This window comes from Polyodon spathula, chromosome 14, assembly GCF_017654505.1.
Source record: "Polyodon spathula isolate WHYD16114869_AA chromosome 14, ASM1765450v1, whole genome shotgun sequence".
Classification (NCBI taxonomy): Eukaryota; Metazoa; Chordata; class Actinopteri; order Acipenseriformes; family Polyodontidae; genus Polyodon; species Polyodon spathula.
In genome coordinates this window covers 34,321,280-34,334,767 of record NC_054547.1, presented here as the reverse complement: position 1 = coordinate 34,334,767, position 13,488 = coordinate 34,321,280, and the positions used below count along the sequence as shown (strand labels likewise).

At 35.2% G+C, this 13,488-nt stretch overlaps 2 protein-coding genes across 2 annotated transcripts; both read right to left on the bottom strand.

The window, feature by feature from the left end:
- Positions 1 to 362: 362 nt before the first annotated feature.
- On the bottom strand, positions 363 to 3,742 carry LOC121327299 (extracellular calcium-sensing receptor-like). Its single transcript, XM_041271245.1, has 5 exons — positions 3,485 to 3,742; positions 2,324 to 3,151; positions 1,916 to 2,140; positions 1,494 to 1,617; positions 363 to 1,255 (listed from the first exon to the last, which is right to left on the bottom strand). Exons 1-5 carry the CDS (start codon positions 3,725 to 3,727, stop codon positions 363 to 365), a joined length of 2,313 nt encoding a protein of 770 aa, XP_041127179.1. The 5' UTR covers positions 3,728 to 3,742.
- Positions 3,743 to 7,353: 3,611 nt separating this feature from the next.
- On the bottom strand, positions 7,354 to 11,434 carry LOC121327237 (extracellular calcium-sensing receptor-like). The gene is made up of 6 exons (XM_041271151.1): positions 11,256 to 11,434; positions 10,533 to 10,809; positions 9,388 to 10,215; positions 8,999 to 9,223; positions 8,580 to 8,703; positions 7,354 to 8,271 (listed from the first exon to the last, which is right to left on the bottom strand). The coding sequence occupies exons 1-6, from the start codon at positions 11,321 to 11,323 to the stop codon at positions 7,379 to 7,381; spliced, it is 2,415 nt and encodes an 804-aa protein (XP_041127085.1). The 5' UTR covers positions 11,324 to 11,434; the 3' UTR covers positions 7,354 to 7,378.
- Positions 11,435 to 13,488: the final 2,054 nt, after the last annotated feature.

Below are 13,488 nucleotides of genomic sequence, written 5' to 3'. Positions count from 1 at the left end.
AGTGTCTCGATTGAAAATGTGTCTTCAGGTAATGTAAAAGAGTGTTTACATGAAATGCAATTCATTGATATATAAACCTTATCATGGTTAACATTCAAATTGTCGATTTTTATTGTTGAATATTTTTACAGCATACCATGTGAGTCACATATTGTATTTTTAACAATAATGTTGTACCCTTTTGAGATCATTTTAAGTCTGATTTGTTATGTATTACATAACACTTTACAAAGTCAAATGGTTCAAAATATAGTTTACATACAGAATGTTTTACAGACCACTCCTTTTCCATATCTACTCTCCTCTTTCATATCCACTCTATTCTTCTTGCTTTCATCAAATGTTTTGTTTCTACTGGCATGTTACTTCCCCATAATGTATTGTTTAGTGTTTTTCTCTGGTTTCAGTAAAATGATGTAGCATTTTGGTGCAAATATGCAGAAAAGTAACCCAAAACTCGATGAAAGAATAGCAAATATTTCAACTGCAACTGTGTATTTTCCTGGTGAACTGACATACGCGGGTATAAAGGCTATCCATACAGCACAAAAGATGAGCATACTAAATGTAATGTATTTGGCCTCATTGAAATTGCCCGGCAGTTTCCTTGCTAAAAATGCAAGAACAAAACACATACAAGCCAAAACCCCAATGTAGCCCAATACACACCAAAATGCCAAGGTAGACCCAACATCACATTCCAAAATAATCTTTGAACTTTGATATTTAGTGTTTTTTGAAGGGAAGGGGGGCATAGCAATCAACCATATAGCACAGAAGATAATCTGAACAGAAGTGCAAGCGGAAATCATAATTCTTTGTTGTGTGGGTCCAAACCATTTCATTATATTACTGCCAGGCTGTGTGGCTTTAAAGGCCATCAGCACCACTACTGTTTTACCAAGAATACAAGATATGCACAGTGAAAAAGTGATGCTAAACACAGTGTGCCTAAACATGCAAGACCAATTAGCTGGCTCACCTATGAATGCAATGGAAGACAGGAAACACAGTGCCAGAGACAGCAGAATGAAAAAGCTGAGTTCAGAGTTGTTGACACGGACTATTGGAGTGTTTTTGTAATGAAGGAACACAGCAAGGACACCAATTGTAAGACAGGCCCCAAATAAGGCAATCACAGTTAATGTGACCCCCATTTCATCATATGTAAGGTATTCAATTTCTTTGGGTATGCATTCAGTTCTTTGAGCATTCGACCAGAAATCCATAGGGCACTGTATGCATTCTATTGAATCTGGAGAGGAAAACATCAATAATAAAACGTGGTTACAACAGTATTTAAGTTACTAATGTTTTTTTTATTTTTTTTGGTTTAGTTTTTTTTTGTCATGTATTGTTTAATGCATTATGCTACACCCCATTCAGCTGTGAATGTGATACCAGGAAAGAGGTAGAATATTATCAGGCAGTTGATTATTTGGCTTTGAGCCAGGCTGGAGAAACGGCTGTGACACAATTAATTAAACACATACCTGTCTGATTACTAATCTCGCCATCAGCACATGGTAGACAGTCAAAGCAACAAAGAGGCTCTCCTCGAAGAACCCCTTTCCTTGTACCAGGGGGGCAGCTTTCAGTGCATACTGACCTTGGTACCTTAAAATCAAAACAGGGAACAGTAAATACATTTTCAGATATCTAGTCTATAACATAATTAATCACTGGATATTTAACTCACAACACCAGTAATCAGATAATAAAGTACAGAGTGGTTAAATGCTTTGAAAGCAATATTTGCCAATGGAGGAGTAAAAGAAGGTGGTACTGTGCTTAGATAGAATGTATTTTTATAATATGGAATTATAATGCATACACTGCTGTTGCAATCATTCATTCCCACATTTATTAGTAATATTCCTTACAAAGGAATTACAAGAGGCTGTTTGCAGCTTGCCTTGGTTTGGTTGCCACTCCAATGTAATGTCTTTTCGTTTATCACAAGCTCTTTGCCCACACCTTTGGATACATCGTAAAGCCCCACTGTGACAAAGCGAATAGTTCCATCCGTGTCTCTCTGCCAGTTTATCAAATCATAGGAGGCAGGTGTGTCTCCATTGTTATCAAAGTTGATTTCTTCTCCGAGCATTGTGAATGACACCTCTTGAATGTAATGCTGAAGCTTCAAGAAAAAGAAAATACATGACGCAAATATAGTCTTTCTATTTGACACCTTGTTTTTTTTATCTAGTTGCACCCCTTTTATTACATACAAGAATCTAAAAGATCAAAGAAAAAACATTTAAATTATCAAAGAATAGTAGGATATTACACACATGCATCATCCTTACCATCAAATATTTACCTGAAAAGGTTCAATGTTTGAAATATCTGCACATGTGAAATTATCAAATGGTCCTTTGCCAGGCTTACAGTTTATCAAATTGTGCAACGAATGAGCAAAAGCATATACTGTTTTATAAACATTATAAGAGAATCTCAGACTAGATACATCTGTATATTCACTGTACTTCTCTTCTAAAGATTCATGACCAGTACACAAAGGCACCTCGCTCACAGACTGGTCAGTGGTGTTTGAAGGTTGAAATGCGCATCCAAATACAGTGCTCCAGAGGTCCTTGACTAGAACATTGTCAGGGTACAACGATGGATGAACTTGAAGCAGGAAGTCTTTTAAACCAGGAATCTCCCCCCTGCGAATGGCAAATCCAATTGTACCACCTAGTGTTGGGTAGAATTCTCTGGATGAAAACACGGAAGCTGTTATCCAGGCTTCGCTGGCTATCCACTGAATACCTGTGATATTCTGCTTTACATAGTCTGTCAGCAAAGTGGAGAGCTGCCCTAGATTAGCAAATGATATGACCACCTTTGCAGAGGACTTCTTCATTATGTCTAAAATTTCAAGAATCCTTTTTATGCTGTATACTTTAGGAATCTTTTCACAGTAGGCCAAACAGACTCCGATGTTTTTAAATTCTTTACTTAGCTGTTCAAACGCGACTATTCCATATTCGTTATCTTCATAAACTCCTCCAACCCAGGTCCAGCCAAAGTGCTTTACCAGCTGAACGATGGCTTTCACCTGGTAATAATCACTTGGAACAGTTCGAAAAAAATGTGGATAGTTGTTTCTGTTGCTTAGGCAAGCACATGTTGAGGCATAACTTATCTGCAAAATAATAACAAATAAAACAGCCTTGAATATATATTTAAAGCATGGTAACTGTTAATATCTTAACTGTTTTAACATAAAGTATTTAGTGTCCTACATTTGCAGTGTTCCCATCACTTTGGTATATTTTTCATGGTCATTTTGAGAATTTTTCTATTTTTAACAAACTTTCCAAAGTTCTTGTTGCTTTGTTTCCAACATGCTTTCACTACACTTTACTGTCCATTTATCATGGCATACAAAACTTATCAGGGAGTTCATGAGGTCCTCAGAATCAAGTGTTCTATTTAAATCAGGAAGACCCACATCAAACTTAAAAGTAACACTTACCAAGGGGATTTTAAAAGGTTCCAGTGTATTTGACACAATAGTGGAAAATGATGTAATAATGACCTTCACAGGTGAGGCTCCAGAGCACATCATACTTGAGACTTCTTTGATTCCATTAAGAACTGAAAAAGCAGCTCGCACTACAGCCACGTGTGTGTCACAGAAGTCATAAATCTTATATCCCAAAGTAATATTTGGAAGAAGACTTGGATTCTCGTTGATTTCTTTAATAGCAAATCTCATTGTCTGGGCCTGACGAAATGCTCTAGAGCTAAAACTAGATAATTAAATACATGGTTAAAAAATAAAAATACATTTTAAATCCCAAAGAAAACCTGAGTCCTGTGTGACTATAATGCATAATACTATATAGTAAACACATATACATTTGCTGGTATATTTTAGACATCTTTACTGTATTATATATGCAGCCTGCGGTTTTTAGCAATTGCTTAAGAGTTTTGAAAATCTTTGGCTTCTAAAAGACGTGACACTGTTTGTCAATTATTATTATTTTTTTTAATATACTGTGCTCCCAAAGTCTGGGAAATATAAAAATGAACCATTTATTTTGCTTTTGCTTTTAAAATAGGGGGCACTGGTCTATTTACTGAGACCTAAATGTAAAGTATGCAGGAAACAATGCCTCCTTTCTTTAAAAAAAAAAAAAAAAAAAAAAAAAAAAAAAAAAACTCTTTATTTTTATTACACAATAAAAAAAAGCTAAAATGTTAATAAAAAACGAGGCCAAAAGTCTGTTCTTACCCTTGGCACCCTAAAGCTGCAGGTCTGTGGGTATAGTTGAGTTCAGGAACCACTAACCGGGTATGTATGGGAAACAGTCCTCCAATTATAATGTCTCCATCTGAATGGAATCCGGGCAGCTCAAAGTTCCCCTGAAATGTACAAGCAGCTTCTGTAGTTTTACCTGGTGTAGGATCAACCACTGGGCTCAACAGAGCCAAGATCAAAAGAAGCTGCATTGTGGTAGCTTGTACCATACTGACCAGGCACAGCTGATAACTGCTTGTCTGATTTAGTTTACTTTATCTAGTTCATATATCTTATCATCTGATGTACACATGAGAATAGGTTGTCAAACTGAGAATACAAGACCTGTGCTAAATTAAAATCCCAGTAGATATCTATCCACAGCTTGTATTGGATAACCACATCACAAGATTTAGTTCAGAGACTTAAGGGTGGATACATTTCCTCAGAGGCATTTTAGTTCAATTAAATGCTGTTTCAGGGAGAGTGTATTTAGCAATATGCAGAATTTGTGGCTGGGGGGGATTGCTAACTTTATTATACACAACGGCAACAACAGCTGTACATTATCACAAACCTGTTAAAAAATCAAAGAGAAATATTGAGCAAATGTAAATGCTATAAGGTTGTGACACATTGATTTGACAATCTAATTTAGATTATACTAACATATGTAAATTTAGCATTCACTTGAGCTGTTTATTTTTTAAATATAGGAATAGCCCTTTGTTTTTCATATTCATATTAATATATACACAATCGTGAAGTTGCCTGACTGTCTTTTACGGGTAAATGAATTTGTGACGTTCATGGTGCTAGACTGCATTTCTCAGAAGAGTAACTGTACAGACATATTATTTTGTTCTTCATGATCTCAGGTGTCTTCCCTCAAACCATAATCATTAGGACTGCAGTATAAACCTGGGCTGCCATATTACCTTAAGCAGCTTTATGCACATGCACATCAGCTCAAATCATAAAAGGTAAAACAGTTACAAAAATGACAGTACTATTTTTCATTAACAGTAATGGTTAATTAAGGGTGAACTTTGTATCTCACAGTAATGAGGTATAACTAATAGCCTGGCTCTTTAAAGCTTAAGAATTACATTATAAAACTGAGAGCCTTAAGACTTGACTTTTGTTTTCTTTCTTCCAGGCAATTCTGTAATTGGAAATATTATTTCATCATTCGTTGACTTTGTATTTTATGCCTGATGAGTTTTTTTTCCTTTTTTTTCTGGAAAGAATAAATATAACTTCATATTTCATGGGGGGGCTGTTGGTTTTACAGCAAAATCAAAATCAGTGGCAATGCCTGTAGTCAGCCTATTAAACATGAGGAAATTAAAAAGTAAAGTTTAGTCGGTCAACAAGAGACAAATGTTATTATTACAAATGGTGCATACTAATAAACCTTAAAGGGAATATGTATAGGTCTGAAAGCTTTGAAACACGTTTTCCATTTCTCTGATGCATCACGTTGCTTTTTTCAGTATTTTCAACAATAAAAGTTCAGGCATCACCTTGCTCTTGCAATGGAAACTGAATCTTACCTTCTGGACTGTCATGGCCCAACAAAACAGTTTTTGGGAAAAAAAAAAGAAAAAAGAAAATAATACTAAACACACACACACACACACACACACACACACACACACACACACACACACACACACACACACAAGAATTCTTAAAACCGACACATTGATCAATAGAGCCCACGGAGATTTTGAAAGCCCTTTCTCATTCATTTATCAATGAAGGTATTGGTTTATGTTTAGAATAAACTACTTTTAAAATATATAAATGAATGGTAGACACTATAACTAGATTGCACCACATCACCAAACTTTCACTATGTTTCAAATTAATTTGGCAATAATCTGATACAGTAATATTTATATGTTTTTACCTGTATATTCACTCTCTGAATATACCTGCAATGGTTACAAGTAGCAGTGATCAAAAGCAGCGTTATTCGTTGAGGCCCGCAGCTGAACTTGCCCGAGAACTTAATCAAGCAATAATATTGACATCACATTTGCAGCGCAGTTGGTTGACAGCGAGTGCTGCAGTGCAGTACAGGTGTATCATTGTTTTGTAACCGTAAGCAAAATAAATAAATAAATAATAACCATGAAAAAAAAATCAGAAAAAGATTCTTCGAGTCCAGTTAAAGTCCAGGGTTTGTAATCAGGTCACTGGTTCAAATTCCTTCTCTGCCATTGACTGACTCGCTGTGTGACCCTGAGCAAGTCTCTTAGCCACCTTGTGCTCCATGCTATTGCATGTCTATTAATCACCATATTAATTACCTTAAACTTACACAATGTATAAAAGAAAACACCATATGAAAGTGGTATTTACAATGACACTTGAAATTAACCATTCAACAATAGTGATTTGTCAGTGCTCATAATACCAAGCAGTTGTTCTGAATTTATTTACCACCCTCTTGTGGATATGAGTGGTTACTGCATTATTCAGAAATGCACCTTAGTCTGACTGCTATTGTATGCAAGCAAAGGCTATATATATATATATATATATATATATACACATACATACATATACACACACACACACACACACACACACACACATATATATATATATATATATATATATATATATATATATATATATATACACACACACACACACACACACACACACACACACACACACACACACACAGAATCCAATATCGTCCCTTACATCCCTTGTGTCAGTATACAGATCATCTATGCGGCAATACAGTGTCTCGATTGAAATCAGGTCTTCAGGTCATTTAAAAGAGTGTTTACATGAAGTGCAATTCATTGATATATAAACCTTATCATGGTTAACATTCAAATTGTCGATTTTTATTGTTGAATATTTTTACAGCATACCACGCGAGTCACATATTGTATTTTTAACAATAATGTTGTACTCTTTTGAGATCATTTAAAGGCTGATTTGTTATGCATTACATAACACTTTACAAAGTCTAATGGTTCAAATTAAAGTTTACAAACAGAATGTTTTACAGACCACTCCTTTTCAATATCCACTCTCCTCTTTTATATCAACTCTCTTTTTCTTGCTTTCATCAAATGATTTGTTTCTACTGGCATGTTACTTCCCCATAATGTATTGTTTTGTGTTTTTCTCTGGTTTCAGTAAAATGATGTAGCATTTTGGTGCAAATATGCAGAAAAGTAGCCCAAAACTCGATGAAAGAATAGCAAATATTTCAACTGCAACTGTGTATTTTCCTGGTGAACTGACATACGCAGGTATAAAGGCTATCCATACAGCACAAAAGATGAGCATACTAAATGTAATGTATTTGGCCTCATTGAAATTGCCTGGCAATTTCCTTGCTAAAAATGCAAGAACAAAGCACATACAAGCCAAAACCCCAATGTAGCCCAATACACACCAAAATGCCAAGGTAGACCCAACATCACATTCCAAAATAATCTTTGAACTTTGATATTTAGTGTTTTTTGAAGGGAAGGGGGGTATAGCAATCAACCATATAGCACAGAAGATAATCTGAACAGAAGTGCAAGCGGAAATCATAATTCTTTGTTGTATGGGTCCAAACCATTTCATTATAGTACTGCCAGGCTGTGTGGCTTTAAAGACCATCAGCACCACTACTGTTTTACCAAGAATACAAGATATGCACAGTGAAAAAGTGATGCTAAACACAGTGTGCCTAAACATGCAAGACCAATTAGCTGGCTCACCTATGAATGCAATGGAAGACAGGAAACACAGTGTTAGTGACAGCAGAATGAAAAAGCTGAGTTCAGAGTTGTTGACACGGACTATTGGAGTGTTTTTGTAATGAAGGAACACAGCAAGGACACCAATTGTAAGACAGGCCCCAGATAAGGCAATCACAGTTAATGTGACCCCCATTTCATCGTACGTAAGGTATTCAATTTCTTTGGGTATGCATTCAGTTCTTTGAGCATTCGACCAGAAATCCATAGGGCACTGTATGCATTCTATTGAATCTGCAGAGGAAAACATCAACAATAAAACATGGTTACAACAGTATTTATGTTACAAGCGTGTTTTTTGGTCATGTGTTGTTTAATGTGTTATATTAACATGCTTTACTATGGTACTATTTTAGTCCCATTTTTCTTGAAAAGCCTTTCTATGCTTTACATTGTTGACTATTCATTTTATAAACATTTTTACACCCCATTCAATTGTAAATATGACACCAGGAAAGACGTAGACTATTATCAGGCGATTATTTATTTGGCTTTGAGCCAGGCTGAAGAAAAGGTTGTGACACAATTAATGAAACACATACCTGTCTGATCACTAATTTCACCATCAGCACATGGTAGACAGTCAAAGCAACAAAGAGGCTCTCCTCGACGAACCGCTTTCCTTGTACCAGGGGGGCAGCTTTCAGTGCATACTGAACTCGGTAGCTTAAAATCAAAACAGGGAACAGTAAATACATTTTGAGACATCTAGTCTATAACACAGTTAATTATTGTATATTTAATTCACAACACCAGGAATCAGATAGATTACAGAATGGTTAAATGGTTTGAAAACAATATTTGGCAATGGCAAAATAAAGGAAGGTGGTACTATGCTTAGAAAGATTGTATTTTTATAATATGGAATTATAATGCATACATTGCTGTTGCAATCATTCATTCTCACATTTATTAGTAATATTCCTTACAAAGGAGTTACAAGAGGATGTTTGCAGCTTGCCTTGGTTTGGTTGCTACTCCAATGTAATATCTTTTCGTTTATCACAAGCTCTTTGCCCACACCTTTGGATACATCGTAAAGCCCCACTGTGACAAAGCGAATAGTTCCATCCGTGTCTCTCTGCCAGTTTATCAAATCATAGGAGGCAGGTGTGTCTCCATTGTTATCAAAGTTGATTTCTTCTCCGAGCATTGTGAATGACACCTCTTGAATGTAATGCTGAAGCTTCAAGAAAAATAAAATATTGCATATAATACATGACGCAAATATAGTCTTTCTATTTGTCACCTTGTTTTTTTTACATCAAACAATCAAAAAGAGCAAAGCAAAAAATTTAAAATATCAAAAGAATATGTATATAATAGTATCCTGATGATCAAATATTTTACCTGATAAGGCTCGATGTTTGAAATATCTGCACATGTGAAATTATCAAATGGTCCTTTGCCAGGCTCACAGTTTATCAAATTATGCAACGAATGAGCAACAGCATATACTGCTTTATAAACATTGTAGGAAATTCTGGGACTAGATACGTCTGTGTATTCATTGTAGTTCTCTTCTAATGATTCATGACCAGTACACAAAGGCAGCTGTCTCACAGACTGGTCAGTGGTGTTTGAAGGTTGAAATGTGCATCCAAATATAGTGTTCCAGAGCTCCTTGACTAGAGTATTGTCAGGGTACACCGATGGATGAACTTGAAGCAGGAAGTCTTTTAAACCAGGAATCTCCCCCCTGCGAATGGCAAATCCAATTGTGCCACCTAGTGATAGGTAGAATTCACTGGATGAAAACACGGAAGATGTTATCCAGGCTTCGCTGGCTATCCACTGAATGCCTGTGATATTTTGCTGTACATACTCTGTCAGCAAGGGGTAGAGTCCACCCTCTTCTGCAAACGATATGACCACCTTTGCAGAGGACTTCTTCATTATGTTTAAAATTTTAAGAATCCTTTTTTTGCTGTATGCTTTATTAATCATTTCACAGTAGGCCAAGCAGACTCCAATTTTTTTAAATTCTTTACTTAGCTGTTCAAACGCAAATATTCCATATCCAGTATCTTCATAAACTCCTCCAACCCAGGTCCAGCCAAAGTGCTTTACCAGCTGAACGATGGCTTTCACCTGGTAATAATCACTCGGAATAGTTCGAAAAAAATGTGGATAGTTGTTTCTGTTGCTTAGGCAAGCACATGTTGAGACATAACTTATCTGCAAAAAAATAACAAACAGCCTTCAATATATATCTAAAGGATGATAACTGTTAATATCCTCACTGTCTTGTAAAGTGCTTTGTGATGTTGGCCCACTATGAAAGGCACTATATAAAATAAAGATTGATTGATTGAATATCTTAACTATTTAAACATAAACTATTTTGAGGCATCTATTTGCATAAATCTGTTTTTGTTTGCTTACTTCCAACATGCAATTTACTGTCCTTTTATCACGGCATACAAAACTTATCAGGGAGTTCATGATGTCCCCAACTCAGGTAGACCCATATAAAACTTAAAAGTAACACTTACCAAGGGGATTTTAAAAGGTTCCAGTGTATTTGACACAATAGCGGAAAATGATGTAATAATGACCTTCACAGGTGAGGCTCCAGAGCACATCATGCTTGAGACTTCATTGGGTCCATTAATAACTGACAGAGCAGCTCGCACTGCACCCACATGTGTGTCACAGGAATCATACATCTTATATCCCAAAGTAATATTTGGAAGAAGACTTGGATTCTCGTTGATTTCTTTAATAGCAAATCTCATTGTCTGGGCCCGACGAAATGTTCTAGAGCTAAAACTAGAAAATTAAATACATGGTAAAAAAAATAAAGAATACATTTTAAATCCAAATGAAAACAAAAAAAACTGAATCCTGTGACTATAATACACAATAATATACAGTAAACATATTAATGTGCTGGTATATTTTACATGTGTTCAGTATTAAGTATGAAACCTGAGGTTTGTAGCAATTCCTTAAGTGTTTTGAAAACATTCAGTATTTCTTCCTAAAATGCATGACACTGTCAGTTCATGTTTTGAATATACTGTACTACAAAAATGTGGGAAGTGTAAAAATGTCCCATTTATTTTGCAGTAGACTTTTAAACAATATGGGGCCCTCGTGTCTAGTTACTCTGACCTAAATTTCCTTTATAAAAACCCCCACAAAAAACAAGAAGTGAAAACTAATTTATTACACAATAAAAAAAAGTACAAATATAAACAAAAGTATATTCTCACCCTTGGCATGCTGAAGCTGCAGGTTTGTAGGTGTAGTTGAGTTCAGGAACCCGCACCCGGTAATGCATAGGGAAGAGTCCTCCAATAATAATGTCTCCGTCTGCAAGGAATCCGGGCAGCTCAAAGTTCCCCTGAAGTGTGCAAGCAGCTTCTGTTGTTTTACCTGGTGTAGGAGCAACCTCTCGGCTCAACAGAGCCAAGATCAAAAGAAGCTGCATTGCGGTAGCTTGTACCATACTGACCAGGCACAGCTGATAACTGCTTGTCTAATGTAGTTTCCTTTATCTAGTTCTTATATTTTATCTGATGTACACATGAGAATAGGTTGTCAAACTGAGAATACAAGACCTAAATTAAAATCCCAGTAGATATCTGTCCCACAGCTTATATAGGTAAGCACCGCACAAGATTCAGTTCAGAAACTTAAAGAGTATATGCATTTCCTAAGAGACATTTTAGTTCAATTAAAAGCTATTTCAGGGAGAGTGTATTTAGCAATATGCAGAATCGGAAAAAAATTACTAACTTTATAATACATACTAGCAACAACAGCTTTTATATAAGTATGTACATTTTCACAAATATGACACAATTTAAAATATATAGAAACGTGTAGTTGCCTGACTGTCGTTTATGGTTAAATGAATTTGTGATGTTCATGGAACCAGACTGCATTTCTCAGAAGAGTAACTGTACAGACATATTATTTTGTTCTTCATGATCTCAGGTGTCTTCCCTCAAACCCTAATCATTAGGACTACAGTATAAACCTGGGCTGCCATATTACCTTAAGCAGCTTTATGCACATGCACATCAGCTCACATCATAAAAGGTAAAACAGTAAAAAAATTACAGTGCTACTTTTCATTAATAGGAATGGTTAATTAAGGGTGAACTTTGTATCTCACAGTAATGAGGTATAACTAATAGCCTGGCTCTTTAAAGCTTAAGAAATCTTATTATAAAAAAAAAGGACCTTGACCTCTCAACTTTTTTTTTTTTTTTTCTTCCAGTCAATTCTCTAATTGGAAATCTTTTTCCATCATTTTAGGATGTTGTTGATTTCGTGTTTTATGCCTGATGGATTTTTAGCTTCTTATTTCATGGGAGACTACTGCTTTTACAACAAAGTCAAAATCAATGGCAATGCCTATGTTCAGTCTATTAAACTTGATTAAATTTGTACTTTTCGTAAAGTTAAGTCGTCAACAACAGACAAATGTTGTTATTATAAATAGTGCAAACTAATAAACCTTAAAGGGAATATTTATAGGTCTGAATGTTTTAACAAAAAAAAAAAAAAAAAAAGTTTACCATGAATGTGTTCAAGTTTTCCATTACTCCAGTGCATTGCTGGCTTTTGTCAATAGTTTGAACGTTGAATGATCATGCATCAAAATGACACATTGATGAATACAACCCACTGAGATTCGGAAAGTATTTTTTCATTAATCAATAAAGTTGGTTTCATTTGGGGGAAAAAAGTATTTGTTTATGATTAGAATACCTTTAAAATTATAAATACATGGTGGACACTATAATTAGATTTCACCACTCTTCACCACTCTTCACACTTCCACTATGTTTCAAATTAATTTGGCAATATTTATATGTTTTAACCTCTGTGTTCACTCTCTGAATATACCTGCACTGGATACAAGTGGTCAAAAGCAGCTTTGTTCATTGAAGCCAGCAGCTGAACTTGCAGGAGAACATAATCAAGCAGTAGTATTTACACTACATTTGCAGTGCAGTTAGTTCACAGCGAGTGCTGCAGGGCAGTACAGGTATGTCACTGTATTATAACCATTAGCAAAATAAATAAATAAATAATAATCACCAAAAAAAAAAAAAAAAAACAATAGAAAAGATTCTTCAATTTTTTTCCCCCAGTTGCCAATATACAGTACAATGTCAATAGCCCTTACAAATTGAACTGTAGCTAATAAGCAAATGGTAAAACTATTGTTTTGTATATGTAAGTGTGCAGAAGTGTACATTGTTAACCTTCAGATAAGAAATTAGTTTAGATGAAAACATTCACACAAAACAATAAATCATTAAGAAATATGTTAAATTATTTAAATTGCACCACTTTTTGTAGTTGGTACGCGAGAACGAGACACAAAAAATAATTTTCTATTAGAATCTAGAAATACAATCTACTTGCATATCTAATAATCACTATTAATGACCTTAAAATTACACAGTGTATAAAGATAAGAACAGCATA